General features: G+C 43.5%; 1 protein-coding gene across 1 annotated transcript; it reads left to right on the plus strand.

The window, feature by feature from the left end:
* Positions 1-852: 852 nt before the first annotated feature.
* Positions 853-16,254, plus strand: tonsl (tonsoku-like, DNA repair protein). Its single transcript, XM_028997540.1, has 28 exons — positions 853-1,098; positions 1,314-1,409; positions 1,513-1,655; positions 2,400-2,583; positions 2,669-2,798; positions 2,925-3,096; positions 3,675-3,789; positions 3,887-4,032; positions 4,118-4,270; positions 4,532-4,657; positions 5,096-5,291; positions 5,439-5,497; positions 6,658-6,747; positions 6,856-6,928; positions 7,028-7,191; positions 9,139-9,262; positions 9,526-9,749; positions 9,946-10,414; positions 11,042-11,220; positions 11,331-11,425; positions 11,521-11,677; positions 12,462-12,540; positions 12,621-12,928; positions 14,177-14,348; positions 14,448-14,623; positions 15,451-15,524; positions 15,663-15,796; positions 15,909-16,254. The coding sequence occupies exons 1-28, from the start codon at positions 1,074-1,076 to the stop codon at positions 16,103-16,105; spliced, it is 4,260 nt and encodes a 1,419-aa protein (XP_028853373.1). The 5' UTR covers positions 853-1,073; the 3' UTR covers positions 16,106-16,254.
* The last annotated feature ends 1,924 nt before the right edge of the window (positions 16,255-18,178 follow it).

An 18,178-nucleotide genomic window follows, 5' to 3' on the forward strand; every position in this document is an offset into this window, starting at 1 on the left:
CCACAAAATGGACAAAATATCATTTACAAAGGTAGATATGGCTCATACACATAATATCTGAGAACCATCTGAGTACATACAGTATAACCACCAACATATTGTATGCTCAGTGGCCTATGTATCCCATAATGAGATAAGGACTCACAAAACCCACTAAAATTATAAAGCCATTTTTTTCACAGCCTAGCATGCATATAATAACAAATTTATTTTTTTTATCTCACTTATGCCCAAGATGTTTAATTTAGTCTGCATATGAATTAGCAATCAGCCAGTAACAGCAGCATTCTGCATGATCAGTAATGCAGACAGGGTGATCAGAGAAAGAGTCGGATGGCTGTTTAATAACCGTGTGTTCAATATAGAAAACATACTACGAATTACTGCATGAGGAAGAAAGTGAAAAAGGTACAGGTATAATCTAGTTGCAATCTTTTTTATGACAATTTATTATTACAAAGTGGGAAGGTACAATGGTCTCAAATAAACTAGATAAACGAATATTTCTTTGGTAAACTAATAATTATTCTCCAAAGCTTCCAAATCAGTTTTTTTTAGCAGTCATGTCCTTTTCTCTTTGCAGTGATGTTCATTTGTTTAAGCGCTTTGCTGTAAATTACTGCCACGGAATGTCTGTTTCATGTTTTCTTGTTGTACTTTTTTCTGTGATTACATTAATGTAATAAAATGTTAACCAAATAAAATAAACATAACTGTGTGCAAAAAAAAAAAAATGTACGTGAAGTAATCGGAGTTGGGAAATGAAGGTAGGACAGAGAAGTAGGACCTGACCCGCGCGGCATTGTGGGAAGCCGTAGTGGCAGCCAATCGCTGTCGAGCTCCGAGGTTGGCGCGAGTCTGCGAAGGGAGGTAGCTGGCGGAAGACAAAAACAAGTGCGCGTCACACGATTAAACGGAATCTCGCGCTGATCCGTGATGTCGTGACTTTCACGCGTTTACGAGGGCACGGCGGACGGGAAGAGAGGCTAAAAAGCTGCTTGGATCGTGTTGGTTGTCGCTCCCGCGGGCTGATCTGCTAGGCGGGCTTAGCTGGGCTAGCGCCATCGAAGGAGATGAACCTGTCAAGGGAGCTCAAAGGTAAGAAAATGGCTTGTTGTGAGTTTCATGTTTGCTGGTGGAACAGAGTGAGGTGGGATTTCTGAGCATCTCTGTTCTGTCAAATCGGGTCAATGATTCAGATTGTGTCGATGGAAATCCCAGAAACTGATGGGGTGCCAACAATCAGCAAAACTATCGCTAAAAAAGCGATCTTTTCCATTTAGAGAATTAAATGTTCTTTTCGGTGTGTTCAGCATTGCAGAAGGCTAAAAGTAAGGCCCAGACACACAAAAATCTCAAGGAAGAAGCTGGTCTTTGCAATCAGCTGGGAGAGCTATTGGCTAAAAATGGTGAGTTGGCCAGTTTTTTTTTTTTTTAGTTGTTTTATTTGGTCAAATTTGACAATTTCCCTCCATCCTTCTCTTGATTGACCTCTTGTCCGTTCCATTTTAGGTGATTTCAAAGCTGCGATTGAGGAGCATAAAGAAGAACTGGCACTGTCCAAGGCCCTGGGTGATGTCATTGGCTGTGCTGTGGCCAATCGTAAAATTGGAGAATGTTTTGCTGAAATGGGAAACTGTGATTTGGCTCTGAAGGCAAGTGAAAGAGATTGATGTTGAATGCATGGTTAAATGAAGCAGTGGTGGCCTAGTAAATACGAAAGACGGACTTGTAATCAGAAGTTTGCCGGTTTGAATCCCGAACCGCCGAGGTGCCACTGAGCAAAGTACCATCCCCACACACTGCTCCCCGGACGCCTGTCATGGCTGCCCACTGCTCAGTAAGGGTGGTGGGTTAAAAGCAGAGGACCCATTTCATTGTGTCACCGTGTGCTTCACTTCACTTTGACTTTTCACTATGTGTGTATATGGCCGCCACCACCACCAGAGCTGTTAATCAGTTTGTTCAATTAGAGTAGCATTTTCAAAATCTGACGCCTCTTGGGGTAAGTAAACAATTGGCTACAAAATTTATTGTTTAATGATTTGCATATGTTGACTGGGTGATTCTCGCAGCGTTCACACCCTCCGCAACCCATCCGCACACATGCAATCTGCACGCAATATGTTCTTTGCATAAATTAACTTTTCACAAGCAACACACTACACTAGTCTTTTTTTATACATAGCATAAAAATAAAAATATGTGCAGTGTTATCTTCATTTTACATGTTAAAAAGAATTCGCGGCTCTGCTTTCTGTTTTGTGGAAAACGGGTCCAAATGGCTCTTTGAGTGTTAAAGGTTGCTGACCTGTGTTCTAGTTCATAGGCAGACGTGTTATTCGCTACGCTACTGCCACTAACCCTCTCATCAATCCTCTCTCCTCCTGCCTCCGCAGCACCAGCAGCGTCATCTGGACCTCGCTCGGTCTGTAGAAGATGCTGCAGAGGAACAGCGGGCCCTCGCCACAATCGGAAGGACTTACCTATTCCGTTATGAGTCGGATCAGTCGCAGGAAAGCCTAGGCCAGGCTAAGGAGGCTTTTAAGAAGAGCTTGGCCATAGTGGACGAACGTCTGCAGGGTCTGTGCATCCACATGCTTTCTTAATTTGGCAGACCATGAACAAACTCTTTAGCCTGTTTTTATGATGTTACACATCTCCTCAGGTGTTGTTCCCACACGAGAGCTGGGTGAGATGAAGGCGAGACTCTTTCTCAACCTGGGCTGTGTGTACGACGCCCTAAAGGAACCCCAACGCTGCAGTGACTTGATTCGCCGGTGCATCTTCCTTGCAGAGTGAGAAGCATGACCACACGTACAATGCATTTAAAATGATCTAGTACAGTTATGTTATAACCCCAGACAAGTAGGTTGATTACTTAAATGAGGACGCTGACTGGTTGTGTCACCTTGTTGGCACAGGAAGAACTGTCTTCTGGAGGATCTTTACAGAGCCAACTGTCTACTTGGCAACATCCATTTCCGTAATGGCCAACACTCTCGTGCCACCCGCTGCCTGGAGCAGGCCAAGGAGTGTGCCCGCAAGCTGAAAGACAAGTTCTCTGAGAGTGAAAGCTTCCATAGCATTGGACAGGTATTTATTTATTCTTTTTTTTTTTTTTTTAAATAATCATTTTCACGTTGAGAAAGCGCCAATATAATTCTCTATTGATGATAATTGTATTTTGGCAACTGACATTAAATCTTTTAACCTTGACATGCCTTGGCATTTCTGTAATGTTGTGGTAGATTAGTGTTGATGCTACTTTGCATTTAATAGGTTTTATACAAATTAAGTACAGTGTGCTTTAGTTGTTTGGTTCGGCTTGGTATTTATTGCATGCTTAAAATTAGCTGCTGTAATATTTTTTCATGGTTGGTGGCCTAGAGGTTAAGTAAACAGCCCCGTAATCAGAAGGTTGCCGGTTCGAATCCCGGTCTGCCGAGGTGCCACTGAGCAAAGCACCGTCCCCACACACTGCTCCCCGGGCACCTGTCAGGGTGATGGTTAAAAGTAGAGCACACATTTCATTGTGTCACCGTGTGCTGTGCTGCAGTGTATCACAAAGACAATCACTTCACTTTCACTGAAGAGGACATGTATAGCATTGCACCAGAGGATTCTAAATGCAGCGTCCACTTATTTGTTGCATGAACTATACTGTTTTGTAGGTTCAGCTCTCCTTGGGGGACTTTATAGCAGCTCGGCGTTCCCTAAAGAAAGCTTTCACTCTTGGCTCCCAGCAAGCAGCTGACCATGATGCAGTGAAGAAGGCACTCAAGCAAGGTGGGGTGGGGATCCTTTGTGACAATAAGTGTAAACAAAGGCGCTTCTTATTCAGGGTGAGACCGAAACGCTTGTGTGATTTGTTCTGGCTCTTCAGCTATCCGGGGCTGTAAGCTTGAAGAGGCTGTGGCAGAATTGCACGAGGGTCAGAAGCAGGATGCCATGGGCCTGGCAGAGCAGCTGGGGGATTTGTACTGTAAGGTGGGCTGCTACAGCAAAGCTGTGGATTCCTACATGACCCAGGTGAGGCAGTTCAGCCCCTTGAGTGGAATTTTTTTGTGTTGACTGTGCATGTGAACATTTTCCCCAATTTTTTTTTCGTTTGTAGCTGTCTTTTGCGGAGAGTCTTGGAAAACCCGGCCGGGAGCTGGCGGTCATTCATGTGTCTCTGGCTGCCACGTACACAGACCTCCGGCAGCATCCAAAAGCTATTGAGCACTATAAACATGAGCTGGGACTGAGGATGGGGAATGCTAAAGAGGTGTGGCTCTGCTTTTTTATTTAGCGTAGTCTAGTTCATCATATTTTGTTGGGCAGTGGTGGCCTAGCGGCTAAAGATGCCGAAGGTTGCTTGTTTTAATCCTACACAGCCGCCGAGACCCCATTGATCAAGGTACCTTCCCCACACACTGCTCCCCGGGGGCCTTTCATGGCTGCCCGCTGCTCACTAAGGGTCATGGGTGTGTGATTTTATTATAATTTTTTTATTGGTTTGTTTTATTTTATGATGAATTTTTGATAGGAATGCAAGACCTGGTTGAACATTGCAGTATCTCAGGAAGAAGCTGGCCAGAGCTTGGAAGACTTGGACAGCAGTTACTCTTCTGCCCTGAGGTGTGCAGACAGAGGGCGACTGCCATTACTACAGGTTCGCATCTGCACACGCATAATACCTTATCATATTTAATATACATGAAACATACGGTTTTGGTAGGTAAGCCAACTAGAAAGACTGAAGTTGATTCTCTTCTTTCTGCCCATCTGATACATTAACAAACCGGTGATCTGATTAATCACAAACCGAAATTCGGAACTAGCACAGGAGAAGCTATCTGTTCCTTTGGTTTTACTGAAATTTTTAGTTTCTGTATTGCTGTGTCTGTATTAATACTGTTATGCTGAGGTAGTAGAGTATAGTTATTGTTCACATTTTCTTTTGCAAGTGCATGGTGACCCATGTTGGCTCAATGTGACCAGTTGCTGTTGGCAAAGAAAGGATGCTTTATGTTCCTCCTCCTTGAATAGAGCAGAAGTTTAAGATTAATACGGTAAATATAAAGTTGTTTTGATCCTTCCTTTTCTTCAGAGACGGGTGCTGAGATTGTGGCTGTCTGCCCAGCAGAAGGGAGGCTCGCCGCAGTGTGACGAAACACAGGCTCGGCTTCTGGAGCTCTGCAGCTCTGAGGGCCTAAACCCTGATAGTGAGGTGGAGGATGAAGAAGAAGAAGAGGAGGAGAATAGTGAGCCATTGGAGGACAGTGACATTGAGCTTTCAGACTCAGGTGACTGCATGCTTTCAGCCATTTTAGGGTTAAGCTAGGGCTGGAAAATATATTTAAAAGTCATGCTGATTTGTCTATAGCTAGTTTATCAGTGTTTATACCTAGTTTTACAGTTAACAGGGACCTAATGAGTCTCATTTGTCTCAGATGACGATGATCTTGAAGAATATGAGAAGACTGTGTCTGGCAGGAGGAAAACAGGACGAGTAAGGATCAATCCAGATTTACAGTGCCTGTTCTTTAAAAATGTGTAGTCCTCTTATCTTATTGGCATGTAACATTTTAGGTTAAAATGTTATGCAAATTTCACTTAGTGAGGTTATTTATCATTAATATGAGTTCCCCTGGTCTGTCTATGGTCTTGCAGTGGCTAGAAATGGTCATATGTATGGTCACGTTCCCAAGTCTAGGGGGTCTAAGAAACGCGACAAGGGTGTGGAGAGGAGGAGGTCCACTGTTATATACACACACACACACACACACACACACACAACCAAACAAAGCATACAAACAGTGCTTTTATTTAAAGTGAGCTAACAGGTATGATAAAACAGCAGACTCAGCACAGCTTAAAACAGCCTAAAGGAAGGGATGGTCCAGTGGGGATAACTCACACACAAAAAGGGCACATAAAGCTAACAGGCTAACACAGGCTAACAACAAAGGGGTCTATCACGCAAAGCACCAACACACACGAATGAGATCCCCCAACGGAGCTCCTTGCAGATCTCCGTGGACCCTGGGGTTCTCACAAACACCATCTGAAGTATCTTTATATAGATGGAGGTGACCAATAGGCAGATGGTAGGTGGAGCTGGTTGGCTTCAACTTCTCCCACAAAGTCCACCTAAAAGAGACAAGACACAAAAAACACAACCAGCCACAAAAAAACACGTGGGAGCATACGTCCAGGGACGTAGCAGTATAAAGAGTGCTTTGGCAATTTACGCAACACTGAGTTAAACAGTGAGTTAATTCCAATCCCTTTTTGTGGGGGGGGGGGGGGGGGGGGGGGGGGGGGGGGGGGGGGGGGGGGGGCTGCTGACACATTGCGATGAACATTGTGGTTGGTGAATGTCAATTTCGTGAATGCCCCCTCAACTTCAATAGGCTGCTCCTCATTAGCATTTAAAGCTACAGACACCTAAACAGTGTGTCTTGGGGAAATCTCATTGAGGGATTGGTTAAATGTGGCTCTAATTCTGCACCACGGCTGAATTTCGGAAAGAGGCTTCAGATACAGTATTAGGGGACCACTAAAACCCATATAAAAATATTTTCATAATAGGGGACTTTTAACATATTTTAACAGTAAAGATCTGCAAAATCTTGGAAAGGCTCTTCTTATCACATGTTATCTCAACAGTGGAATCGGCGAAATGAGAAAGGTGAGACAACCCTTCACAGAGCATGCATTGAAGGCAACCTGAGGCAGGTTCAGTACTTGGTAGACCAGGTGAGCTGACCTGCATGACTTTGCATTATATCCATCTACTGCTCATCCTAGAATAATTACTGGTAACCCCCTCAGAATATCTGATTATTACTTTAACTGTTGTTACAGGGGCATCCTGTGAATCCCAGAGATTATTGTGGCTGGACACCACTGCATGAGGCTTGTAACCATGGACTCCACGGTAGATCACATTTAATAAAATGTTAACTGCGAGAATTGTGTTTTGTTTATTGGTGATGACTGAACCGGTTTTCCCGCAATTCATGTCCATCACTGTCAGATATTGTGGCGTTGCTGTTGGACCGTGGGGCAAACATAAATGATCCGGGTGGTCCGATGTGCGAAGGGGTGACCCCGCTGCATGATGCCCTGAGCTGTGGGCACTTCAACGTTGCGCGACTGCTGGTGGAGAAGGGAGCCTCCGTCACCACGCGCAACAGCAGGGTTGGGATGCACACTCATACAGTCCTAGATCCACGATTCATGTTCAAATGTCACACATAACATATAGTAAAATATAGCCTGAATCGGTACAGGATATTTTAAATGAAAAATAAAGAGCATTGAAAGGATTTGCTATTAACCTGACTTTTAATTAATCAATTGGTGTTAGAAATAGCTCATATGAAAAGCTAAAACCCTACCAAATGATGTTTAATGCATTGAAAATGAATTAGTTTCAGTGAAAAGATTTATCATTCAATCAAGAAAGGTCAAATTTTGGCGAGACAAACGTTTTGTCGCCTATGAAGAGATTGAACAAATTTACTGCAAATACAAAAATATATCAGCAAATTAAGTAGTGGCACTGTGAGATCCAAATTTAATATCTTTTATGACTTCCATGTGCTTGAAGGACTGAATCCATGTGGTTTGGCACAATTTATGGATGAACTCATCAGGAATAGCAAAGAAAGCTGTCTTGAATGCCTCCCCGAGTTCATCAATATTCTTTGGTTTGGTCTTCCATGCTTCCTCTTTAATTCTACCCCACACATGCGGTTCACGTCTGGTGACTGGGCTGGCTAATCTTGCAGCATCTTGATCTTCTTCGCCTTGAGGAACTTTGATGTGGAGATGAAAGTATGTGATGGAGCAGGAAGGGTCATCCTGCTGCCGAATTTGGCCTCTTTTATGGTTGAGAATATAAAAGGTAGCTAAGATTTCTTGGTATTTGCGACCACCCTGCAGATCTCGCACACCCCCATACTGGATGTAACATTTACATTTACAGCATTTATCAGCCGCCCTTATCCAGAGCGACTTACAATCGGTATTTACAGGGACAGTCTCCCTGGAGCAACTTAAGGTTAAGTGTCTTGCTCAGGGACACAATGGTAGTAAGTGGGATTTGAACCTAGGTCTCCTGGTTCATAGGCGAGTGTGTTACCCACTAGGCTACTACCACCCTTTATGTAACCCCAGACCATGATTTTTCCGCCACCAAACTTCACTGTTCTGGGTGAATGTCGGATCCATGTGAGCTCCAGTAGGTCTCCTGCAATATTTGCGGCGACTGTGGTGTAATTCAACCAAAGATTAATCTGAAAAATCCACCTTCTGCCACTTTTCCAGCGTCCATCATTTTAGCAGATTATGGGCACTAAACAATTGTCTTTTGTTTAGTGCTGGCTTCTGAGCACTGATTCCACCATGGAGGCCATTTCCAGACAGAATCCAGCAAACTATTCTGGTTGACCATGTCTCGTGGAGCTCTGCTGCAGTGGAGCTGGCCTTGGATTTTCGAACCAACCAACGGACCTCTCGAGCAGTTGTCTTGCAGGGTCTGTCTGACCTGGGCTGATCAAAAACGTCTCCAGTCTCTTCAAATCTTTTTTTATCCTCTGTACTTGATGCTGAGACACATGGAAGCCTCTTGATAATCAACACTTTAGTCTCAGGGTGAATCTTAGGCATGTTTGCAGAGGTCTAGTTGCAGTTGATGTGAAGGTCTAGTGTACTGGGGTTCTTTTTTATACACCTGAGACCTAATTGATCCATTATTAGTCACATGTGAAGCTCATATGACAAGGCGACAACACTTATGTCTTTGCAAAAATAGACTCAATGGGCTTTACCAAGCTTTGAATATTAGGATACTTTTTGTTTTTGCACCGAAACATTATTACAAAAGCTGTTGGGAATAAAATGAGGCATTTCTTGTAAAAAAAAAATCTTGATTAGAAATATATTTCTGCGGCACTTGAGGTCAATTTGTACACAATCTATGTGACAGAATTGATTCAAACTGAAACTGTATTGCTGGCTGTGGGTGAGAACTGAGGTAGAGGGCGTATATAGTTTATTTTCAGTGACTCATATCTCCCAAGCATGAATATTTATTTCTATTTACATGAATCACTTATGAAGCATTTATGTTTTGGTGTTCAGGGTGAGACTCCATTGGACAGCTTGCATCAGTGGCTGAAGATGTATAGCCGGGAGCTGGACTCTGAGACGAAGCAAGAATGTGCAGCGACAGAGAAGATGTTAAGACTGGCTCTGTCAGGAGGAAGTACGTGAAGACACCCACAGATACTCAGTTTCTAACCCTGGGTGTTTCTGAATTGCATTTTCTTCCTCAATGTTTAATTTATTTTATGATTTGCTTCGTCTAATCATTTTCGATTAGACTGTTTAATCATCTTTTAGTCCTTGTTTTTAGTGCCAATTTACCTTACTGAATGTATCACAGTGCGTTTTTACATTTTTGATTGTCTATGTGTGGTTAAACTCCTGTGCCTTAATACATTTTTCAATATGCCCATTATTTTGCAGTAACAGTCATCTCCGTTCCTCCCAAACCTCCACTTCAGGACAGTCAGCTTTTTGATGCAGAGAACTCTGAGCCTCTTGTTCCTGAAAGGTGTTACGCCCCCCAGCAGAACTCACCCAGGACCAGAAGCCCTCCAAGAAGCTCCGCCCTCCTGAGCCCCAAACAGAGACGAACCGACCGGTCATGCTTTCCACAGCGGGGCACAGAGGCGGATGTACTTTACAGAGTAGTTTGTCTTTTTTTATATTTGTGTGGTATAAAAGCTCATTGAGCAGTTGTATGGAGTAAATATTTAACTTTTAGAGGAGAGTGAGTAGGCTGTTCAGCTGGTTTTAAATCTGCTGAATTAAATGACCCATTCCCACACCCCAGAGCTGCTTTGTTATGGTTTTTCATTGCTTACAGTCATGTCCATCTTGCAGGAAGGGAGCAGTGACTCTGAGCAGCCTGACTCTGACGCCTCCCTCAGTCCTCTACGGCCTGTACAGCCGAGGCAACGTGGTCTCTCAGTGGTCCCAACTGCACAGGAAGCATCTCCCAGACCAGACATGACCTCAGCTCACTTTGGTAGAGAACTTCTCGTCTCTGGGCGGGAGGAGTACCTGAAAGCCATTCAGAGTCTGGGCAGTGCCAAGTCCCGTCTTCTCTCGCAGACCCTGTCAGAGCCCGCGTTTAGCAGTACACCAGTCGTTCCAGCCAATAGCGTGTCTGCACTGGTCCCTGAGGATGAGTACATAGCAGATGATTGGCTTGATGATGACCTGGGAGAGGTACAGCCCAAAAAGAAGAGAAAAGTGAGTTCGGAACAAGAATGTAGGCAGAAGAGCAGCTACCAGCCTTCAACAAGGAGTCAGAACCTTACTTCAGCCCCTTTTGAGCCAACATTGAGGGGTAATTTTCTGTTTTTCTCTGTTTTTAAAAAATATTGTGTGTGTGTGTGTGTGTGTGTGTGTGTGTGTGTGTGTGTGTATACATCTATAACTCTCTTCTGGCTGGTCCACCTGTCTAAGCATCAGATTCAAAATACTGATGCTGGCCTACAAAGCCAAACATGGAGTAGCACCATCCTACCTCACAGCCCTTATTACACCTCGCACTGCACCTCGTATACTCCGAGCCTCCAGTACTGCTCGACTTGTCCCTCCATCTCTGAATGTATGAGGAAGACACTCATCTAGACCCTTCTCTGTCTTGGCCCCTCGGTGGTGGAATGAACTTCCCCTTGAGGTCAGAACAGCTCACACACTGAGTATTTTCAAACGGCAGCTCAAGACCTTCCTCTTTAAAGAATATTTAGATTAACTTGTAACCTTCTTATTGTCGAACTTATGTACAGAATCTACAGCAAGAGTGAATAAAAAGATTGTATTCATAGTTGGGGGTCCTAGTGAACCAGAATTGATCACTTCATTGATGGTAACATGGAGCCACGTTGTAAGTCGCTCTGGATAAGGGCATCTGCCAAATGCCTTAAATGTAAATCTATATACTTTATGCTCGCAATCCTTTTCTCTTCAGCATCATCATCGAGCAGGGCTCCATCCCTGAAGAAGGGTCATTCAAAGCCCCGGCAGCTCAAGATGACTCAGCTATCCGGCATGGAGGTGCTGGGACGGAGAGAGGTCAGCAGGTCACAGAACCCCGCCAATTTGGACAGTGATGATAATGACCTGCCTGCCCACCAGCACGTTGTGCCAGTAAGAGACTTTTTCCAAGTTAAAAGCCTTTATTAATGTTATCATTATTTGTTTGGGGAATTTTAGTATTGGGCATCTTCTCAGGTAGTGTTCTTTTCCCCCCCGTATAGGCTCCACCAGCTCCATTAGCTTCTGTAGTGCCTGCACCGATCAGGATGAGAGTCCGAGTGATTGACAGCGTTTTTCTTATTCCTGTGCCACACAGGTTGGTTCTCCTGATTTCTGTGTCTCATACGAATATTTTTTTTTACTGTTTTCTTTGCTGCTACTGAAAAGACTGTAAATATTCATGTGCTCCAGTGCAGCAGATTCCTGCACGGTCTCGTGGTTGTGTGATCAGGCTGCCCAGCGGTACTACCAAACCTGCGGCCTCCTGCCACGCCTCTCGCTGCAAAAAGAGGGCGCTCTGCTCGCACCTCAGGACCCTCTGCTGGCCGTGCTGCACACAAATGAGGAGGTGAGATGTAACCACCGAAAGGGTGTCTGGTTGAACGTCTAAAATGCTGCTTCCACTCTACCACTTACTACATACAGTACAGGCCAAAAGTTTGGACACACCTTCTCATGCAATGTGTTTTTCTTTATTCTCATGACCATTTACATTGGTAAATTCTCACTGAAGCCATCAAAACTATGAATGAACACATTGAGTTATGTCCTTAACAAAAAAAGGTAAAATAACTGAAAGCATGTTTTATATTCTAGTTTCTTCAAAATAGCCGCCCTTTGCTCTGATTACTGCTTTGCACACTCTTGGCATTCTCTCGATGAGCTTCAAGAGGTCGTCACTTGAAATGCCTTTCCAACAGTCTTGAAGGAGTTCCCAGATGTATTTAGCACTTGTTGGCCCCTTTGCCTTCACTCTGCGGTCCAGCTCACCCCAAACCATCTCGATTGGGTTCAGGTCCGGTGACTGTGGAGGTCAGGTCTCCACTTTTTGTTAAGTACATAACTCCACATGTGTTCATTCATAGTTTTGATGCCTTCAGTGAGAATCTACCAATGTAAATGGTGATGAAAATAAAAGAAAACACATTGAATGAAAAGGTGTGTCCAAACTTTTGGCCTGTACTGTACATCACTACACATTTCTTTAAACAGAGGAATAATTTTAATGAGAGGGCTCTTCATTTGATCATTGTCCAGATTACAAACTTTTCATGTATAAAATTAGCAGCCTCTATATTCTTTGCACCACTGTATTTCGAGTATAAGCCTATTTCCTCCTCTGTTTACTGCAGGTTTTGGCAGAGGTGAGCTCATGGGACCTGCCTCCTCTGCCCGAGCGCTACAAGAAGGCTTGTTTGAGTCTTGCTGTTGGTGAGCGATCTTCTGCACACCGCAGAGAATCGGACAAACAACGTCAAATATTGAGCTTGCGTGTGGTTATGTCTGTTCAGAGGCGAATGCGCGAGTGCTGCGACTGTGCGAGATGCAGGATGGTGCTGCGTCCGTGTCTGTGTGTAGCCTCAGCCTGACCCCCTCGTCGCTGTCCCCCCTGCTGCGTGCCCTCAAGCTACAGTCCGGCCTTACAGAGCTGCGCCTTGCGGGCAACCGTCTCCATGACGACCTGTTGCCTGAGCTGGTCGCGGCAGCCAATACTATGCCAAGGCTTCGGGTATTGGACGTGTCTGCCAATCAGATCACGGGTGAGGGCATCAAGAAAGCAGCAGATGCGTTGGAAGGAAAAGGCCAACCAGCATTTCCAGTGAGTGTCAAGTCGCAGGGACTGGTTTTAACAGTTTTATTTTACAGGAAGAAAAAATATCCAGACCAAGCCACTTTTTGAAATTTGGAAGTTCATCTGGTTCCTTGAAAGCCTTTGAATGTAGGAATAGCCCTGCGTTATTAAATGTGAATTGAAATGAATATACCAGGTGTCCCCTGGTTTCTGCTTTGCATGATTTATAATGATCAGTGTATCCACAGTTCAGACTGTGCCGTGTGGTGTGGAGAAATGAGTTTCTGTAGTTTGCAGCTGCACAGAGGTGCAAAAGATTGGTTAGTGAGGTCTTGAATTTATTTCCTCTGGCAAAACATACCACAACTCACTCTGTTTGGAAGCCATTTTGAAGTTGTGGCCAAGACTACATTCAGACATATTTGGCGTAATATAACTAAGGGGCAGTGGTGGCCTAGAGGTTAAGGAAGCAGTTCGAATCACGATCCACCAAGGTACCACTGAGGTGCCACTGAGCAAAGCACCGTCCCCGCACACTGCTCCCCGTGCGCCTGTCATGGCTGCCCACTGCTCACTAAGGGTTATGGAACAAGCCCAGGGAACAGTGTGTGGGGACAGTACTTTGCTCAGTGGCACCTTGGCGGCCTGCAACTAAACCAAGTTTCCAAAAAGCATTTATGCATCTCTTGCGATAAATAATCATTTGACTCCAAATGACATTATTTTATCATAACAAAATTAATTTGAGAATAATTTTAAAGTCTCTTATGCTCAGAATACTCATCTTTTGTGTCTGTGTGTTTATGTGCCAGGATGTGTTAATCTTTTAGGTCAGTCTTTTATGTTCCTAATACATGTAGGTCCTTTTTATGATTTAATGCATACAGTGTGCACAAACCTTTTTTTCTGGGTATAAATATATCTGAGAGTTTCTGACACTGGTGCATTTACTTGACATTTGAAACCTGACTGCTGAACTGTTGAGATGTTCCTGGTCAGCAGTGCTCAGGATCTTCTTAAAGTGGCCCAGGAAGGGTGTCCAGTGCTTATTGTTGCATGTGGTGAGCAAACCAGCGGAGGCTGTGATCCTTTGGACACTGTTCAGCTGGGGAAACTTTTGGCCCTGCACTCATAAAGATGCTGCTTTGACATGTCCTAATGTTGTGGCTGATTAGTGTACGTTATGCCAAAGATTTCATGGTGGATAGATAGATAGATAAATGGCAGAATATGTTCATGTTTCATGTGTGCTCTCACTTTTTGTACATTTTGTAGTGTCTGGAGGAGCTGAATCTGAGCATGAACCCACTGGGTGATGGCCATGCTCAGGCGTTGTCCTGTTTGCTGTCTGCCTGTCCCCTTCTGGTCACGCTGTCCCTGGAGGGCTGCAGTCTGACTGCTCGCTTCCTCCAGCAACACCGCCTTCTACTGGCCAGTGCCCTGGCAGGTAGCCCTTCAAAAACGTACACAAATTTGAGACTATTGATTCACTGTAGATTTTCATTAAAGTTTGTACTTTTGTACTTTTCTGATTGTGATGAAACAGGCTCAGGACACCTGAAATCTGTCTCCTTGTCCCACAATGCCTTGGGCTCGACGGGTTTTGAGTTGGTGCTGAAGACATTACCGCTGCATGGCCTGACTCACCTCTACATGTCTGCGGTGTGCAGGGGTCCAGCGGACCCCCCAGCACTGGAGCATCTCAGTACACTCCTGTCACAGGTATGGTGCAGGGAAGCGTGAACATGCACCATCTCTATATTTGTCCAGGTGGATCATAATCATTTTGTGTGGGACTGAAAACTGGATGATGGAGGTGTGGCCAGCTGTGATGAACGCCACTAAGTGCTAAATTTTATTCTGTACACAACAGGTGCCCAAATTCTTATGGTTTACCTACCACTGTGCTCTAGTACAGGGTTCTTCCGGTCGTTAAAAACAGTGGAAAAGTTATGGAATTTGAAAAGAGAATTTTCCAGGGATTGAACAGATTTTGAATACTAAATAAACAAATAAAGTTATGGAAAGATCTTTGAAATCTGATTGACACAATATATACACATGGTTCCCGTAAGACTGCATGAGAACTATTTTTCTACACTTGTTTAAGTTAAGCTTTCAGAGAAAATATGGTTAGGAAAACTTGCCTTAGAACAATTGAAAAATCATGGAAATGATTTAGTAAAAATGTGCAAGAATCCTGCAAGTAGTTTGTGGCCGGGTTTTGTTAAACGACGGCCGGGTTTGCCACACAACCCCATGGGGGTTTTCACACATCTTCTTTTACTGCTTGAATGTCTTCTTGTGCTTGTGTCTCTGAGTGGTTGCTTACGCTGACATCACTCCTGAGTCTGATCTTACAAAGCAAGTTGGGCCTTGTGTTTTGTACATTTCTGATTTAGAACCCTCAGTGTTCTCACGAAAGATGCCAGAAATTGTGGTGAAATCATCTTCACCTCTGTATTTTACAAGCAGATATGTGTATAATTGGCCTGCATCTACATGTCTACGTGTGGTTATCTCTGACACTGTGGCGTTTTTATCTTTAGGGCAACATTTCCCTCACCCACTTGAGTTTGGCAGGAAATGGCTTGACGGACCACAGCGTTGCTTTGTTGGCCAGGTGTGTCTCTTCCTCTTTTCTTTTCATTTGATGACTTATATTGATGCATAAGCCTTGTTTTTTGGAAGTAAATGGATTTCTGATGTGAGCATCTTTCATTTTGTTGTTGGTCTGTGTGTTTTCTGTTTTCTTGTTCAGGTGTCTGTCTGTCTGTCACTCCCTGGTATCGCTGGATCTGTCTGCAAACCCGGACGTGACGTCAGCTGGCCTTCACTGCCTTTTGAGTGCCATGAAAGATTGCCGTCAGCCTCTGACTCATTTGAACCTCCAAGGTATAAGTGTCTCCTTGTGGTCTTAAAGCACTTTTCATTAACCATGTAGCCTAACAACGTTTTAATTAGGAACATTAAAATGTTGACGTGAACCCCCTTTTCCCCACGTCAGGGTGTCAGGTGGCTGGACCCTGGGATGAGCTGACTTTGTCTGTTCTGTTGGAGTGTGTGCTGGACCTGCGCCTCTGCTCTCAGAGGCTCAACAAGCTTGACCAGCAGGCCTTGCAGCACTGTTGGGGTCAGCAGGAAAGCAGCTGCAGCCTGTTCCGCCAAGGAAAATGTATGCTCAGAATGTCAGCACCTCCATGAACAATGGACCCCCACCCCAGCCCCACTATTTCTACACTGCTTATGATTGTGCTGGTCCACCACCTTCCTCTCAGTACATGTGCACAATTACACTTAAGATGTGTGTGTGTGTGTGTGTGTGTGTGTGTGTGTGTGTGTGTGTGTGTGTGTGTGTGCATGCATGCATATGCGTGTATATTGTATTTAAATAATTGTGTGTTGGTAGGAAAGCCAGTACGGTGGTTTGTAAACGTTGTTTTGTCTATTATAATTATGTCTACATTCAATTTTTCTATTTTGTATTGAAAGGTTCTATTGAAAAATATTGGTAGTGGTCCTGTGTCTTATTTCTCAATTAATTAAATTATCTTTCAGCTAATAGCCAACGGTCTAAACTATTTTTATTTTTAAATAGAGCCTTGAACGTCTGAAACCTCAAATACTGCAAAATGCTGTAGACCTGCAGTGTACCTGCAGGTAACCTTTTTCCTTATGATATCAAGGGGACAAATTTCACATCCAACCGTCTGAGCTGCCACTGAATGGCCAAAGCACTCTTTACACCTATCGCCATTTCTAGCCCCCCCAGGACCATAGACAGGTTAATGAAATTACATTTTAAATTATTTAACATTAATACTACATCGATCTCATAATAGGGGACCTTTAAGTTAGACAAAAGGGACTGTTTCCAACAGTCCTGAAGGTTTATGCTGAACATTCACACGTGTTAATGACCATCTCATGAAGCGGCATGAAGGCAAAAGGAGGCGACGCTTAAAATCACAGATTTATTAAACATACTTTGGTTTCATGTGCTACAAAAATACTAAATATGTTTCTTGAATTGGATATTTTAAAGCGGCCTCCATCTTAGTCTCCATAACCGCGCCCAAGTAGGTGCATCTAAACTTTTAACTGGTAGTGAATAGCAAAAAAAAAAAAAAAAATTGTGTGTTCTATACATTTACAGTCTAATCCAGTCTGAAATCACAATTGTTTTTGACTTTGTGAAGCAGGAGACCCATAAACGTCATGGTTTTGTGCGTATGTGAGTGAATATGTATTTTAAGGGTGCAGTTATTCCACCAACAGAGAAACATAGAAACGTATTAAAGCTTCATTATAATGGTGGTGATGTTTTTAGGAATTCTCATAAGACCGTACAGTGATGCTCCAGAGTATTTATTTTTCAAAACAGTCATTCCATAACCACAAGACCAGTATTGTCAACTGAGAATTCAAAATAAAATGTGGAAGAAAACAATTTAAAAATGTGTATTTTATTACGTTTTTAATGAACCCCATAGTATGGCCGTCTTCTGACTGCTGTGCATACTTCTTCATTTGTTCTGATATTGCATTGGCTTCGTCCTGAAAAAAATACATTAGGCAAAGTATGAACATCTTTTTTCACTAAAGCATTGACACAAATGCCCTAGATATGCATTTCACAGTATTAACAAAGACCACCACTGAAGGGAAAAAAAACTGTACCAACTGTAATAAGTTGTTGTATTGCCATTAATCAGCATTAATGTTCTGAAGAAAAAAAAAAAACGGGATTGAGACAAACAAATACTTACTTGCAAACCTTCAAATGTTGGCATATTGTTTTGACATCATCTGTGGTGGAGAGCTCCCTCACCAATATGTCCATGTATTTGTTTACAAAATTCTTGCATATAGACTTGATATAGTAGAGAATTCTATCACAAACGTGATGTAGCTTGTATCTGATCATTGTCTGTGGAAAGGATTTAACATTACTTGATTTGTCAGGTCAGCCACATAGCATTACAAGTCCTGTTCTTGCACAGACCCTGTCCCTTGATCACTCTTGGGTTTTTTTTTTATGATGACCAGTTTGTGGCTCTTTTCATATATTGCATAAGGCCTTACCTCATTGGTGGTGTTGATGCTGTTTTTCGCTTTTTTTATAGCCCACTTGCATACCCAGCACAGACCAGGATTTTTTTTTTCCACACCACTGCCAAGCTGTCACACAAACAGGTGGGTTTGAATCAATCGGCCAATTGATTTTTATTTCTAAAAATACATATGGACAGCAGACGTTGGCACAAAGCTATCAGA

The sequence above is a fragment of the Denticeps clupeoides genome, chromosome 1, assembly GCF_900700375.1.
Source record: "Denticeps clupeoides chromosome 1, fDenClu1.1, whole genome shotgun sequence".
In the NCBI taxonomy this organism is placed as follows: domain Eukaryota; kingdom Metazoa; phylum Chordata; class Actinopteri; order Clupeiformes; family Denticipitidae; genus Denticeps; species Denticeps clupeoides.